Source organism: Oxyura jamaicensis, chromosome 4 (assembly GCF_011077185.1).
Source record: "Oxyura jamaicensis isolate SHBP4307 breed ruddy duck chromosome 4, BPBGC_Ojam_1.0, whole genome shotgun sequence".
Lineage (NCBI taxonomy): Eukaryota > Metazoa > Chordata > Aves > Anseriformes > Anatidae > Oxyura > Oxyura jamaicensis.
In genome coordinates, this window is record NC_048896.1 from 71,286,418 (window position 1) to 71,304,156 (window position 17,739).

The window sequence follows — 17,739 nt, forward strand, 5'->3', positions numbered from 1 at the left end:
AGGCCTGAAGACAGAAAAATTGTACCTAGATTGTCTTGTAACATCTACTTTTAGGTAGTCTGAGGTATAGAATGGGTTAGAACAGGTAATAGTTTAGCTGTTTACACTAGAGTGTTTCTATCTTCTGTACCTTACAGATCTCATCAGCCTGGTAGATCTCATCTTTCTTTTTCTTTCCAAGGGAAATACAGTGACTTGAAAGAAATATTAAGGTACCTTTTATCCACAGAGTATCTTATGCTCCATATTCAGCACAGTAATTTATTTAATAGCTGGTGACATATAAGGAAATCTAAGCATTTAGAGGATCAAATCACATCTCAAAAACCATCTGTCATATCCTTTTTTTTTCTTTTTTTCTTTTTTTCTTTTTTTTTTTGAGCAGGCAATTTCATTCATTCTTCAAAAGTAATGGAAGAAATTATTACACCAAGTAATAATAATGACCAAAATATAGTCCTAAAAGCTACAGATATTAAGAAATTACCAAAATGTTGCCCATAAATGAAATATAATTGCTACTGTTAATTTGAAAAATGTTATCATACAGTCCTTAAAATGTTATCATACAGTCCTTAAAATCTTTATTAAATGATTTTACTTCATTCTTTTTCAATAATTACATATATATATGCTGTTACAGAGATCTCTGTGATTCAGTTTGCTAGCATTTTCTTCTCCACTCATCAACACAATAAAGACACCAAGAAAAATACAGTGTTAGAATGCACAAGACAAATAACAATAAAGTATTAGAGCTAGACAAATTGTCCCACAAGTAATCTTGTTACATTTGGCCTGTACTGACTTTAGACTGCTAATAATTTTGAAACTTCCACTGCTAGGACAAAGAAAGTCCACTGCATCCACAGTGGAAACATCTGGCACTTAATTCCAGACAGTGCAATTCTGTTGTTACAGCACTATCTGTTAAGATACATCAGTATCCACAAAACTTAATTTCAGAAAATTGTTATCAACAAATACAACCATCATACAAAAATGTTTGTTTATAGCCAAGAACTTCTATTGCAATTTTAAGTCAGTAGTCAGGTAATATCCAAGCCAAGTTTCAGCAAGGTATAGAAACACTTTCCCTTCATTTACAAAGTGTGCTATGGGATCTTACACAAAAACAGATACCTGAAACCTTTCATTCTTATTATGATCTCACCTACAAAATGAGTATCTGGTGACAAATGTTTCCAGAATTAAGTAGTACTTAAAATCAGTGTTTAAGTGTTGTCTGATAACTTTAGTTTCTTTGAGTATATCAGTCATTATAAACCACATAAAGCATTATTCTAGAATGATTATTTTATATCATTTTTTTTGACTAATATTGTCAAATGAAAACATTTGGAGCTTTTTATCCAGTCCAAACTGATAACCAAGATTCATCTCAGTATGAGGAGACACGGTGGAGATAATGCTCTGCACCAAGTGAAAGACATTCACTTTGTAAACTGAATAAAACTGCAATAGTTCCCAGAATGCATTATGAAAAGGAGAAATATTTATCACTTAATTGGAAACAAGTCTCATAGAATGATTTTGCCACCCTAGGATCATCATTTACTTCAGTGCACATCCATGAAGTGACTTCACCTGGGTCAAGCTCCATGACAGTTTCTTAGTGTATTTATTTTACTAAATACACTGTTTGCTTGTAGAGTGAGCAAAGTGGCCTCAAAACAAATGGAAGGTACACTTGCTTTTTCTGATGTTGATCTTCATCTGCACTAAGAGCTTGATAGCTTCTCAACTTTCAATAGCTGTGCCAGCGTATAGTACAGTTTTGTTCTTTGATTTGTTAACTCAATATCTGTAATGTCATCTCTGAAATGAACTGTTTGGGAAGGTGAAAGTAAATAAAGTTTAAAACTGCTCTCAGTTAAATCACCTATTTTAAATTTCCTTTACCTTGCCTTTCCTGATCAATCATTTCAGAGGACCAAGATTGCCTATACAAGAGGAACAGTGGTGGTATTATTTGAAATATGTTTTACTTCTAATAGATGTTTTAGAGTATGTTTAACAAGAACATGGTTAATACCTGCATTAACCTATACAGACCACATCATGCAGACAACACCTGTTCTAACAATGAATTTTCTTTGGCAATGAGATATGCCTTGTTCCTTTCTGTGCCTATTTTGTGTTGAAAGATTTATTGTAGTTCACTGTAACCTTCTGTACAACCAGGGAAATAATTGTTCTCTACAGGTGCAGTGGTAGAAGAGTTATAAGTTAATTTTACTAGCATTTGCTTATCTGCACAATCTGAGTGACATTATAAACAACTTCTCTTTGATGTGTTTGCTGGATCAGGAAATTGAAATCTATACTTCAATAAAATTATGTTACAGTCTTACAGGCTCTCTGATTTGCTTCTTGGATATACATAACATATATATACATATATTATATTTCTTGCATTGTTGTTATTGCATAAAAGAAATAAATTAAAACTGCTCCTTAAATTTAAATAGCATGCCTTAAGAAGTAGGCTGTGCCAGTGAATGCATAGGAGTAAAAAAAAAAAAAAAAAAAAAAAAAAAAAAGTCAGAAAAATTCAAAAGTAGTAGCTGCAAAGATTTCCAAAACCTCAAATCCCATTGTTGTCAGACTGAAGTCCTAGTTGAAAATTATTCTAGAGTTTTTTCTAGTTACAACATAGTTAGGAAGAAAATTCAGCATAGAGGAGGTTAAATATGGGTATTTTGAAGTTGTAAACCTCCTGTTTCTGCAAGAACATTATTCTTGGAAGACATAGCTTGTGTTGTGACATGCCTGTATACAGACATAATGCCTACAAAATTGTATAACATTATTTTGCTGCATGAATCGTGTGACCATTTGGAAGTTTTTTAGCATGAACTTTCACTGTATTAAGTTATCTTGGTGATGGTTTATGGTTGTATTACTTCAAAGAGAGGCAAAACAACAGCATAACAGTTTATGTCTTTTGACATGCAAAATATATATCTGGAAAATTGGGAAGTCAAATAAAGTGTGAAAATAGAAATGGTGATTCGCAACATATCATTCCTACCAATTTTCTGTGTCTGCTAACAGACAACAGAGAACAGGCATATTAGAAGATCATTGCTACTTCTCCAAAGCACCTTGGAAACAGAAATTAATTAATGTAAGAGAGGGAAAAAAAAATAAAAAAATAAAAAAAAAGTCTACTGCATATCACTTATAGAAATGCTGCCATCCATAAATTTAAAATGTATGACTGGAGCTGCATAGCATCCGCCTACCTAAATATACATCTGTAAATAATGTGGAAGACCAGAGAACTGAAACAATGGATCACAGATGTATCATGAAAATAATGTTAATATTAATTATGCAATTCTAAACAATTTACAAGTCCTGGATATCTAAGAATTAGTCTTTATTCTTAGAAGAAGATTTGACCACCATTTAATTTCCTATTGCTTAATGTTCATGGGATACTACTTGGTACTAATACCAATTATATCTAGAAGTATGGAAAAGAATTATTATTCAACATTTGTTCTCTCTTTATTTCACCTTTATCTCCTTATCATTGGGAACAGGGAGATACAGATTAAAATGAGAATGGAGTTTCAATAAAATTGAACTTTTTCTCATGTTTAAAAAACACTGATTTTATGTGTTTATTTTTTCTGAGCCTTTTTTTTCTGGTTCTAGTCAAAACAAGAAGATGGGCTGGAAAAGAGAGCATATAGGTCAACTTGAAAGAGTTGTGACTAGTCTTTAGTGCTTCACCACTTGCCCAAACAGAAATGTTAAACTTATCTAGAGAAATGTTAAACTTATCTAGAGTTGCTTATATTTGTCTGTGTTCATAAAATGTTTAAAATTGCTAATTATTTCTCTTGCATGTTGTATTACTCTCAGTTCACATTGTAAGGTTCCTTTTGGCCTTGCTTTCCAATAAAATGAGTATGATTTTTCAAATATGATTACCTGTCATGAGTAGAAGCATCTTGTTCTGCTAATTATTCAAATGCTGGTGGTAATTCTAAGGTTTATTTACACTTCCCATTATGTCACCCTGAATTACTAAAAAAAAAAACAAACCAAAAAAAAAAAAAAAAAAAAGCACAATATAATTGTCTTAAACAGCATGCTGAGATTTAGGTCCCAAATCCTATCTTCAGTAATAAAACAGCTTTTATTCTTGTTTATGTTTATCTGTTTATCACACTGTTCAAGATATTTGAATATTGAGTTGTCTATGTAGGATCATTGTACAGCTTGTGTCCTATTTGAGAATATCCTATAAGGATGGCCTTAGCCAGAAGTGAACCAGAGCAAGAATTTCTGAGGGTGGGCAGATAAAGATGAAGCTGTTTGAGAGCACAGATCATGTGAAAAAGTCAGCAAACAGCATGGCTCTGACTGAGTCCTGGTTTGAGCATGCTGGTCCCATCTGTCTGTAATCACTGCTGCTTCCCCTGGTGGAACATTGCATACTTCAGGTTTGTGTTGATCAGCAGCAAATTACTGTCATGAAAATGACTGTGTCTACTCCAGCCCATTTCTTTTTGGCAGGAGCTCTGGAAAACCCTGTTTATTGTTCTCTGGCACACAGATGAATTTTAAAAGAAAAGGTTGCTACCCCTTTCTATTTTGGCAGGTTGATTTCTGTTTGAAGAAATAATCACTCTTTCTGTTTTCTCCTGTCTTTCACCAGTCCCTCACTCATCCTTTCTAAAATATTCCCTTTTGTAACCTTACACTGCTGGAGAGATTGATAGATGCTAATAATAGTGTAATAATGTATACATGGATCTCTGACAATGATTTTACATTTAAACACAGCCAGGTGCAGTTTGCTCACATAGTGATTCTCAGTTCCCAAATGTCAGTTACAGTTTGTTTAATTAAAAAGCATTGCTGCTCTATGAAAATGAACTGTAGCCTGTTGAGCTTCTTACAGTTATAATTCATCCCACTGCTGACTGCAGAACAAACTGTTTAGCAGGTGGGATCCTGCTCATGATGTTATATACCTCTGTCTTCTTGGCCAAGCTATGCTTTGCATGGTGAATGGTTCTTTTTTCCTAAGGCTTTCCTTGAGTATAACAGAAAAAATTAGGAAACAACGCAATAGTCCATGACTTTTTTATTTGCACTAGTGTTGAAACAGTTAATTTTTCTAGTGTAAAAGATAGTGTATAAGTACAAAACAACATCAAGAAAAGCTCTTATCAGTTAGGTTTAAGTCAGCCGAAAATTTAACTTTAATTACGATCAATTACCCTCTGGGGTCAGTCTGTCTTACACAACAGAACTACTGCTCACTCAGAACTGCTAAAGAATGCAGTAGCATAAATGGATTAAGGTGCCACTTTTGAACTGCAAATAGCAGCAGTAGAAAAAAATCTAAATTGCAATCCATTCTTCACAGTTTACCTTCCTGTGCAATAAAATGGCTGGACTTGATGATCTTATGGTCCTTTTCCAACATAAATTATTCTATGAAAATCAGAGGAAAAATTTGAATGAATATTACTTTGATTTGGGATATACCCTGGAGTTTTTATGCTTGGTGGATAACAAGCTTTCTGTCAAAAGTTATTTAATCTTTTACTGTATTCCTGTGAATGGCAACTGGAATGAGATGCACTGGCATCTTGAAACTCACAAGAAGTGTTGAGCAAAACTGGGAAACCAGCACCCTCTCGGCATGCATAGCTTTCATTTCCAAACTTCTGCCACTTATGTGGAAAATGATTCCCTTTTTCTTTTCCTCTGTTCTATCAAATTTAAATACTACCTGAAGATATTACTCATCTGGGCTGAGATAAAAACAGGCTATTCTGTAATGAGTTGAAGTTGTCATTTGTACTTCACAGTTAAAGAAAACGCAAATAATTTTTTCAGGTGCGCAGAGAGCATACTCTCCCCCAGTACCACAAAGCACTCTGCCTCCACTAATGAATGTTCCACAAGTCTCTGAATGAGACAAAGAGCATGAGCAATGCTTAGCTTGACAAAATGCTGATGAAGTGCTGACTCGGTCCTTGCTCCCCAACAACAGAGAGCCTTATCGCTCAATACACAGAAGTGATGAACAGGAATCTCTTCAAGTTATAGCACTACTTAGTTCTGTATTAGCACTGAGAGATAAAGGACCGTGTTTCCCTGCTAAATTACCTAACATAATTGGAACTATGCTCTCAGCTATGTCTTCATTACTTAATAATATCTAGAACTTTGGTACTTTCATCTTCACACCCTGAGTAGTTAATTACTCATTATACACTCAATCTTTGTTTCTTTAAATTAAAGAGCCATATGCATTGCACACATAAGGTGCTTCATTCCTTTTCTTATTGAATGCATTCCAAAACCAAAGGCAGAGATGGAGATTTTTATGCAGACAAAGAGGATTCAACTCCTAGACAGCATAAATATACTAGTCTTGCCCTGGAATAACCCATACTGTTATCCCTAGCTTTGATGTACAAATAGCTGCCAGTGTAGTTGTTCTGTATATATCACATCTGCAGTTGGTGAAAATTTTTTAGCAGGGACAATTTAAGCAGCTTTATGCTCTAGTCAAAATCAGGATTTGGTCCAGAGATATATAGTTTTAAAATAAAACATACATTTTTATATTTACAATTATATTTTCCTAAAATAATGTACTTATAATAGGGATATAATCTATATCATGTCATGTAGTTTAATGTGTTGTGGTCAAAGAATATGAACAGAAATGGAGATGCTGGGGTGATTTAAGTTAGCTATCTGCTTTTCTTTTGGAGCAACATTTCCCTGTCTCCTTTACATAGACATTATTTAATCCCCTAAAAAAAAAAATAAAAATAAAAAAAAATAGACTGACATTTGTATCCAGATGCAAATCCTGAGCTGTAGAAGTACCCTTCCACTCTGCAGTCTCTTACATGAAGATCCATGAGAACATCATGCACCAAGCAGGTTTTCAAAAGGCATGACCAACAGGCAGTTGCAAAAATCTTAGCCACCATAGCAAAATTTCATAGACATTTAAGTGAACAGAATCTATTTTCTGAACAGGTAATTTAGGAGCTGCCATCTCTTTTAAATCTTTATGAGAACTTAATCTTAGACTTGGAGGGACTGAGTAGGTGGTTATATAGTTGGACGTTGGTGGAATTTAGAGCAGACTTCTCCATTACACATTTGGAAATCTGATTGAAACCATCAGCGAACACGTAGAGAGGGAAGTCCTCAAGGTGCAGATTAAGATCTGCAATAGGTGGAATGAACTCTAGCAATAATGGTTAAATCACTCATTTTTCCCTTCTTTAATCAGGGAAGAATGTTTCCTGTCTCTTGTGGCATTCTGCACTTGAATACCAATGGAATGCTTCACTGATGCCTGTGTGGGAAGGGAGAGTCCTTTTGCATTTAGGTGCACTACACTAAGAGCAGGACGTGAGAAGCTGGGCAGGAAAAGAACATATTTTCTTTTAAAATCTGCAATTGTGTATGCATGTTTAGAAACTGTCCGCTTTCTGATGTACATGCACAAGTTGCATGGGGAAAAATATTTTTATTAAATAATATTGCACAACTGCTATTGCAATCAGTGGCATTCCAAAAAGCTTACCAAACTCAATCCCAAAGAAACATTTTTTTTGCCTTTGCACCAGCATTGTCTGATTTGTCAGTGCAGAAGATAACACTGCATTTTGTTATAAACTTGTGCAATTTTTGGCCAGTAAGCTTTCCCATATTTCTTGTGACGAGGGGAGGAAGAGTGAATTTTCATGTGGCATTTCTGTGGTATAGAAGACATACTTCTCTGACATTATTGATGGATGGTGACTCTAGATATAGTTCCAAAGCAAAATTGTGCTAAGGTTGTTAAAATGTTTTCCACAATTCATACTAGCAATATAGATGGCTTTCTGTCATCTTTCTTGTCATGTGTGAAATAAGTCTTTACCTCACTGACTCGAGTTGCTCGTCTGTGACCATTTCTGTTGCTCTGTATGATGGAGGTTGTAAAGACTTGTACTGTGGCCAACTTTCTACAATATGATTAACTGTTCCAAGCAAAAGCACAGGACTGCTTCTTCGGTTGGGAAGCAATATTTTTCCTACTCCTTTTCAAAATCAAAAGGCTGGGGATGTTGTCCTAATTACTATTTACCTTATAAGATGTAGAAAATTTTAGCAAGATTTGACTTTCATGCTTTGTAATATCTAGCACTGGATGTTGCAGCAGTGAAGGTGGTTTTCATGCATGAAAGTCAAACCTTTTTCTCTCTAGCTGCAAATTACATTCTTAAGTATATTTTACTGCACTTTAACTACAAACGTATTGTACTGCTGAACATTACAGTCACAGGCTAAAGCTCCAGCCAGAAAAAGAAGTATCTCTTTAACCACTTCTTTCTTTCAAACTGTTAATCACCAACCTTGTGTTGGTGTAGTGTGTAATAAACTGTCAACAGTACTAGACAAATGTCAAAGCAGGCTGCTGACAGGCCAGAACAGTCTAGCAAGAATTATATATATATATATATATATATATATATATATATATATATATATATATATATATATATAAAAAAAAACATGGCTTTACTTCTTCTCTCTTAAGAAAGGAGATGACATGTACATGACAATTAAATTGGCAGCAGGTGACTCCTGAAATGTGTTTTTGGTCAACTACTAAAATACACTTTACTTGGGTCATTGTAATAGAGTTCCAATAAAGCATGTGTACATTTAAAGTTGACTAGCTAGTCTTTGCAAATACTGGTGTTTCAAAGGATTTGCAAATCCTAGTTCAGATCTGACGTAGTTCTGAGATCTGTAAATTACATGGAATCGTAATGTAATTAACTTGTTAATAAGCATTTTTGTTAATGTCTTTTATGGCATGAAATGAAAAACATTAGTACACACCCGCAGAACCATACCACTAAGGTGAAGAAAATTTCTAACTCTTTGAAGCTAACATTTGTTAAAAGAAATGAGCTCTATCCTTATTATTAGCATATTTTTACAATTGTACAAGTGTACTGCTGTGCAGACTAGTAACAAATTGTCCCACTCTAGCAAAATCACAGAATCACAGAATGGAGGTTGGAAGTGACTTCTAAAGGTCATCTTATCTAACCCCCCTACCGAGCAGGATCACCTAGAGCACATTTTACAGGATGACATCCAGGCAGGTTTTGAATATCTCCAGAGGAGACTCCACAACCTCTCTGGGCAGCCTGTTCCAATGCTCGCTCACCCTCACAGTAAAGTGCCCTCTCATAATCAGCCACAACCTCCTGTGCTTCAGTTTGTGCCCATTGACTCTTGTCCTGTCACTGGGCACAACTGAAAAAAGACAGGCTTGACACCCTCTCCTCATATATTTATGCAGATGAGGTCTCCCCTCAGTCATCTATTTTTGAGGCTAAACAGGCCCAGTTCTCTCATCCTGTCCTCATACAACAGGTGCTCCAGTCATTTAATCATCTTAGTAGCCCTAAAATATTTGCTTCTATGTTTGTAAATGTAACTAAAATATACCTCACCTAAGACAATGGGTACAATGAGGACCCTTAAATATCTGTTTGCAAGGTGGTTTATTTGCACATAATCATTAGATGTAAATAAACAAGACTGATGCTAGTAACTAAGCATATAGAATGGTTCAAATTTGTAGACAACTATATTTCAACTTTCAGCTTTAAGTTGACCACAGAATTCATTTGTCTTGTGTCAAAGGATGAAGACATTTATGGGCAAGAGGACACAGCAAATGAGATAGCAGGCAGCGTGTTGTACCATATCAACAAAGAGAGAATAGCTTAAATTCTTTTTGATGGTTCTAGTTTTAAAAACACTTTAAAAGTCATTTTTTCCTAATTGTCCTCCTGAGTTACTGATTTGAGCTTCATAGCCAAAAAAAAAAATAAAATAAAAGTGTTTTTGCTGCTACTTAACATTTAATACTAACCAGTTCATCATTTTATCTCTGTTGTAAGAGGCCAACTCTCAGAAAAACGAATTTCATACTGTTAGAATAAGTAGAAAGAACTTCTACACTAATGTCCTAAGAATTTTTTGATAAGCAGTTTACTTAACATTACTCTTTTTCAGTCAACAATAAGGTCAGCTTAAAGGAAGAAGAGGCATTTTCCACATTCATTGAAAGGCTGAGCACCTTCTCGAGCAGCTCTGCAAAGTGACATTATGTAAGAATACCAGAGCTGCAACTGGGCTCAGCACCAGTGTTCATCTAGTATTCCAGGTCATTTACCAGACAGATAATTAAGAGAGGATAGAAAGCATATATGGCATTTCCTCCTAATACTCTCTAATTTTATTGTTCTTTTCAGCTCAGAGAATTTCCTGAGGCCAAAGTTTTTACGAATACTGCTAAGTATGACCACTTTTTTCCATTTGGTATTTGTGTTCATTTCCTGAGAACAAGCACATTAATTCTTTCTTTCAAAAAGAAAGCAAAAGTGTTTTTTTTTGTTTGTTTGTTTTGTTTTGTTTTGTTTTGTTGTGTGTTCTTTTTGTTGTTGTTGTTGTTGTTTCAGATTTAAAGGGGGGCAGAGACTGGCAGAATGTGGTTACTTGCAGTCTCTCAGGTCTTGTCTACCTGGATTCAGTCTCCTCTCTACCTCCTGTCCCTGACAAGTAAGTCACAGGTTACAAGCTTTTCTAGGACACTTTCTTGCTGTAGTAATGCCATCACCTTATAATGTGTAAGACTGGAGAGAGAGAGAGAGAGAGAAATGGGAGTCAAGTATAGTATTTGGGATGACAAGTTGAGTCAGCAAGCCTGCTCCAGCAACTTATTCACGCTGTCTTATGACTGCCTAACTCAAAGTACTACTCCCACCACTGCCTCCTGAGGACACATTTTGTAACAAAGCAGCATCTGCTTATGTACATTTTGTGTAGGATCTGATCCACCAGGCATGCTCAGAGGACACCTACTGCATGAAGCCCTGCAGGTGAGGCAGGCAAAGGAATGCCTATTTTGTGGGTCCCACAGGACATGAGTAGGAGGTACCTGTCACATCCTGTCAATACTGATATAATGAGGCACATGGCCAAGGCAGATCATTAATCAAATTTTCATTAATAAAAGGTTTTTCTTTGCCTTTCAGACAAGGTAGCAACAAAAGAGGGGTTTGGAAAATTAATGTAGTTTTAAGTCCTCATTCAGAAGCCTATCTTTTTTTTGAATCTATACCTAAAGTCCTGGTTCACTCTAATACTACATCTATGTATTCTACATATAAGTAATCACTGCTGTATAAGCATAGCTTCTTTGCTCTGCCCTTTGTTATGCAAAGGAGGGTATGCCAGGGGGTAAGGCTAATTAATAAATCACTCTGTTTGGGAAAGTAGCCACATGGTGTAGACTTCACAAAAGGAAAAAATGTAATTGTGTTCTCCCTCACAGCCCAGGACAACAGCTTTGCTTTTTCCTACAGGCTGCACAATCTGCTTGGACCACAGGCACTTAGATCTGAGCTGGGGTAAGTCTGAGACATCTCTGTTCAGTATCAGTTAGTTCTTAGAAGTTGCTTTCTATCAGCAGATGAGAGAAGATGCAAAGTGCAAAATGATCTCCCCACTCCTGCTCCCATCCTGCTGCTGCAGGAGGCTGGCTATACAAGAGACTCAAGTGTCAAGGGCGTTCACAGACCTGTGCTAGTAAGTGTCAGTACAGTCTGTTTCAGGGAAGGCTGGATTGCACAGATAAGCCTGTCAAGGTTCAAAACTGCACCACTCACATCACTGATGCCTGATTTCTGCTGCAAAATGCACAAAGGCTGGCTCAGTTGCCTTTCATTTTGTGATCCAGTCTACCTGTGCTAAATTAATAAAAATAGTACAACCAGTGGGGAAATGCCAGTTCAATTTTATAACATTTTGCACTCATCTGCAAATGTAGGTGTGATTCCAGAGGCAAAGTACATGCTTATCTGAAGCAGAAACTTATATTTACACTGAGCAGAAAGGTTTAATTTTTGAACTGTCTATGGGGTTTGACTCTGCTTGAGACACCTGAGTGTCTCAAGAACACAGACTTCTTTTATGGATCTTTTCTTGGGATCAAAACACACCAGAACAAGAGTAATTTTGAGATCTTACAGTGTTCTGGCAGGTTGGACAGACATCCAGGGCATGCTGATCAGACTGCTAGAACAAAAGCCTAGTGTTTTTTTCTTCAATTATTGATTCAATCTTGAAGAGGTGATAAATGTAACCATGGTTTTGTTGCTTAGCTTTCCAATGTTGAGTACATTGAAAAATCAAGACATTCTTACCTATATTTTTTAAAGAAGAGACAGATAAGTCTTTTCAAACTCAAAGCTTGTATATAACTTTTAGAAGTTTAGATAGTTTAAAGTCTGTTTACACATTGTCTAAGTCGAATATGTATTTCAAGTCCAGTAACAGCAAAAACTAAAATATCATGAATATTCTAATAATAGACTTGTCTGAGTTCAGTGCTTTATAGCTGATTTATAGAAGAATATGAGAGCTGGTTTATAGGATAACATGACAACAATATTAATATCTTAAATACTGACCAACCCCAGGCTCCTGTTAAAAGCTGACAGACCTGAGCATCTTTCTTTTTGAATCAGTATGGCTGTTCAGCAACCAGCTCTGGAAATGACTGTTTTTAGCCATCACTTAATTAACAGAATTAATTGAATCACCGTACCATGTGTTGTGGTTACAGATAAAAGGACTTAGGAAGGTACAAAGGAAGAGGTGAACAGACAGTATGACCATTCCAGTGGTGATCCAGGTGACCTGCTAACACTGAATTTTCTGTAAAACAGACCTTTTTTGTAGTAATTTGACTCTCTGTAATTATAATTTTTCCTGTTCTTAGGTGGATTTCAGTGCTACAATACTCAATACTTAGATTCATGAACACTAAAAACATACCCTGGATCTTTATATCTCAGAGAAGGTACCTACAAGTCACTGGGGTTTATCTCCCCTTATAAATATGACAAAAGGTAGCTTTAGGTTATGAGCAGGTTTCCCTGACATTGCTATGGACAGTTACTGGGAATCCAGCATGTCATTTCCTTCTGCAAACTATGCCTGTTTGGGAGTCACAGGACAGTGTTTATGGACAGGAATATGAAGGGAAAGCTCAGGAGGCCTCTAACAAACTTAGTCCAGTACTAGAAGTTTTTGAGTTCAAAGAGTCCAATGATGCTGGAAAGTCAGGAGCACAACCAGCACTGACCAAAGAACCATGGAGGGGAATGATGTTACATCGTGACTTCTCCAGTAAAACCACAGACATTTTCCTCTCTCTTCTGCCCGTAGTTTTGGGGATTGCAGTGATACACTTCAGAGGACAGTGATATAGTGTGCCACCCAACCTAAGGCCTTTGCTTTTACTGTCACACCAGAAACTTTCTTATCAGCACTTTGCAGCATCTGCCTTCTTTGGAAGACTGTTGCTTTTGTGGCTGTATTTCATTTTATTTTCTCTGTGGCTTGGCATTAGCCATCCCTTCTGGTTTTGTGAGCTCTGCATGTCTTGCAGCATGTTCACTTCGCCAGATCACTAACAAGCAGAGAGATGGCAATGACTCTAACCACCCCAGAAGCTTTCCTTCTCTTAACAAACTCTACCTGATTTTTAACTCTGATTGTTTTTTCCCATCTCTCTCTCTAAATATTAATAAGCTAATCCTTTATCTGGCTGAATATTGACTTACATTTTGTAACGTTAAATGTTAGGTCTACCTGTGATACTGCACTGGAAAATATCATAAAGACCAAACGCATTATGTCTGTCTCTTCACCCATATCCATTCTGATGCAATGTTCAGAAAGACATTAATCAGGTCTGTTAACCAGGCCTGCCCTTCCATAACAGATGTCAGCAGGCCCTGCCTGGGAATGAGATCTGTAGGTAATTTAGCAGGAAACGACCTTTCAGAGCATAGTGGAAGGCCAGTGGAGTGTGTAAGTGTGGGACTAGAGGAAAGGATCTGTGCTAAAACTGGGAATGAGGGGATACCTGTTTGAAAGCTCTGGCTGAGTTCCATTGCTGTGCACAGTGTACAGCAGTGTCTCGCATGAAATGAACATTGCACTACTTAGCAATATACCAGGCAACCACAGGATTATTGCTCTGCATCACTTGGAAGCCATCACAGGGACAACCTATTCAGACACACACTCACATATATACACACAAAGTAATTATGAAGAGAATTACATTTATTTCAAGGACAAAAGAATTGTTTCTGTTCTGCTTTGTATGGGAAAATATAGGATGTATTCAAACCTATTCACATTTTAACAATGTTCAGGTTTAAGTATTAGAAAACAAACGCTTTAGTCATGTGCTGAAGAAATAATTATATATGTTTGATATATGCAGAGAAAGAGCTTATGCCCCTGGTGTAATCAGAAGGTCACTTACTTAGATCCAGAACTACCAGTGTGGTCAGATTTAATGTTTCAGTGAAGATAATTTCACTCATGCTGAGAAGGTGGATGAACAGGAAGACCAGGAGCTCATGGTCTTTTCAAGGTTTTGAACCATGCACATTTCTCATGGATAAAATATTTCTGACTATCTGACCACTGTAGTGTCAGCCTGTACAAATGAACTGAGGCCACCCCTCAGGTCCCAAGTGAGGTGGATTTGGCTGTTGAATGGGCATGGTGGTGGGACAGGTTGGACATGGTTTTGGAACAGACTGGACACAGGGGAGCCCCAGCAGCCTGCCTGCTCCAGTTGCTATGGGAATGGTCTCTTTATGGCATCACCCTTGGAAGAAAAAGGCTGGTGGGGTTGTCATGGAAACACCATTCCCGCAAATTGGGCTGGTGTCTTCCTGCATTTTTGTACCTAACGTCCTGCCATGGAGCAGAGACGCTACCCCAAACACATGCTTCTCTTCCCCACACCATCCCCACAGCTGTGCCATCCCCAGCTGCACATGGCTGCTCCTGCTGGGCTCCCCAGGCTCCTCCCAGGAGGAAGGGAGACAGAGGTCCTAATGTCACCATGCCACAACAGCTCATGTCCAGGGACAGTCATTGGACAAGCAAACACATGGGACCTAATTCATCTTAAGAAATGCCTGAAACTGGAATTTGGTGGCTGTGCTGGTGATGGAAGTGCTTGGCATGTGGTTGCAGGAAGATGTAGCTGGGGCTGCACATTTATTTGATGTATGTACATTTTCAGGCTTGTATCATACAATAACAATAACGTTTTCTTTTTTCTTTTTTTTTTTCCTACAAATACCGCCTGTATGCCTCACAATATTCACATTTCCAAAAATTCCAGAAGTGAGGCTTCTGGATGAGACTGTTATGGGAATGAGCTGTTTAAACCAATTCTGTAGAAAGGCTGTAGTTAGCAAATGTGGAAAAATTATTCAAAAAGACAAGTATTCAATGGAATATTAAAAATACATAGGAGTGCTTTTATCACAGGTATACTAGATGTTTTTCTGAACACCAAACATCAAAGATCTTGACTGTGTGACTTAAGGACCATTTAATGAATCCCTGTTTATCCCTAGAATATCTGAACAAAGTGACTTATTTTAAAGGACAGTTAGACTTGAGGATTCTTGCAGGTCCCTTCCAACTGAACTATTCTATGCTATTCTATTCTATTCTAGTCTAGTCTATTCTAGTCTAGTCTATCCTATGCTATGCTATCCTATCCTATCTTATCCTATCCTATTCTATTCTATTTATAGAAATAACATGGAACAGGGTCTGGAATCAAGGTGGGAGAAGAACACAGACATGTTGCAGCTAACACTTCTTAACTTATATCTGATTAGAAAAAGTTCCAAGTGAGTTTGTTACAAATTTTGCCAGAGCAGGGAAGTCGAGGGCAAAGTTTTTGGTGAGTAGCTTGAAAGAAAGCAAGCTCACTGAGTGCTCTGTGATATAAAGAACAAAACACAGACATTGCAGATGATTCATCTTTGAAGAAAGAAAGAGACTTCTCACACAGAATCAGTACTGACAAAAAGACTAGGTACAGCACAGGGGGTGAGTTCATACTCAGAAGCAAGAGAATGCCAGTCCACAGCCATTCCACAGCCAGTATTATGAAATGACTTAGCTTCAAAGTAACAAAGAACTTTTAGAATGTTTAATTACAATACAAAAAGCTATTGGTATTAATATTGAATTCCCCATGATTTAAAGCCGCATAAATTATTTTAAAAGAAGGCACTGAAGCCAACTATAGGCTAATTTAAATGAGCATCATAATTCTGGGTTCTAATAAACTTTAGAGAGAGTTTTGTTGCATACTTGTTCTTTTGCTTGAATATTAATGACTGAAAGACCTGAATAGTTATGTAGATAAATTATGTATATGAACTAAATTTTTTAGAACTTTATCTTGAGTTTTCTGAGACCTGCTTTTCTCTGTCTAAGGGGTCAGTGTGGCACATACTGTTTCAAATACAGATATTCTACTCCTTCAATAAAATGAATGGAAAACAGACATTAATAAAAGACACGTCTGACTAAGATTTCATTCCTCTGAAATTTTCATGTGGGAAAACAGTCATTGCTGCCATCCTGCATTTAATTTGATCTACTTTGCAGATTAAACACAATGGAATTTACAAGTATACATATTTACTTGTAAGGGACAGTAGATAGCATTGCAAACTCATTAGAACTAATACAACAGAGGTGGAAACATGACACATCCTTGTACAGATCCCCTGTACAGATCTTTGGTAAAGCCCTGGTTAATTCCTCTCTTTTGTTTCTTTCCTGGTCTTGACATGAGAAGCACAGTATACCCAGTGCTGGTAAGCAAATTTTAGGTCTATTTTGAAAAAAAAAAATATTGCAGTCAGTTTGGAGAGTGGAGCCAGTGTGTACCAGAAAGAGCAATGAGACTGTGCTGAGCAAGAGCAGCCAGCAGCCAGTAAAGGGGATGAAGCAGAATTGAATCCAGAGCCTGAGAAATTGTCAAAGAGAGAGATCTGGACAAAGGAACAGAATAATATGCAACATTAAAAGGGACAGATACTGGGCCTAGAGCCAGCTGTACTGCATCACTTACCTGAAATACTTTTGACAGATTGTCAAAGAGGGCTTGACCAGCGCTGACTTTGTGCTTGACACCTCTGACAGTGCCATTTTTGCTGAGAATGTTGACTCGTTTTGTACCAAAACCCTTCTCTTTAGCGGCTCTGACTAAAATAAGCAAGTCATCCTGCTCGCTTTCATTTTCATCACACTCAGACCCGACGTGTCCGTTCTGCTGCCCTTCCACCTCACTCAACCGGCTGGTCTGGTCGGTCTCCGAGCTACTGGCGTATTCAGAGTCCAGTGAGTCAGTGGCCTCCCCATCGGCATAGACCTCCTTCAGCACCCTTCCGCTGTGCGAGGACGCCACGCGGAACCGAACCTTCCTCGACAGCCTCTCACCTTCCACCTTCACCTCGCTCTTAAACATTGTCTCTTCCACCGATATAAGCAGTTTGCATTGTTCCACTGTGGTGCCCATTGGACCTGCCAGTTTGTCACGCTTAACAACAATACCAGCACTGTTTCCTGCTGACAGGGGTTCTCATATTAAGCCAAAGAGGATCCCCAAGAACCTACACTGCTGTTCGGCAGTTAATAATGGATGTGTTTGTGCTATGGTTACCTTTAAACTAAAACCCGTAAAACGATATCATCAATTAAATATTAAAGAGCCATTGTGTAGTTTTTAGCACTAAAGAAGAA

At 37.2% G+C, this 17,739-nt stretch overlaps 1 protein-coding gene across 1 annotated transcript in view; it reads right to left on the reverse strand.

Moving 5' to 3' along the window:
• Positions 1 to 17,479, reverse strand: part of GRXCR1 (glutaredoxin and cysteine rich domain containing 1) — a 38,818-nt gene extending 21,339 nt beyond the window's left edge. The window contains exon 1 of the mRNA XM_035325786.1: positions 17,069 to 17,479. Within this exon, the coding sequence (XP_035181677.1) occupies positions 17,069 to 17,464 (396 nt within the window). The 5' untranslated portion in view covers positions 17,465 to 17,479. The remainder of the gene's footprint in view (positions 1 to 17,068) is intronic.
• Positions 17,480 to 17,739: the final 260 nt, after the last annotated feature.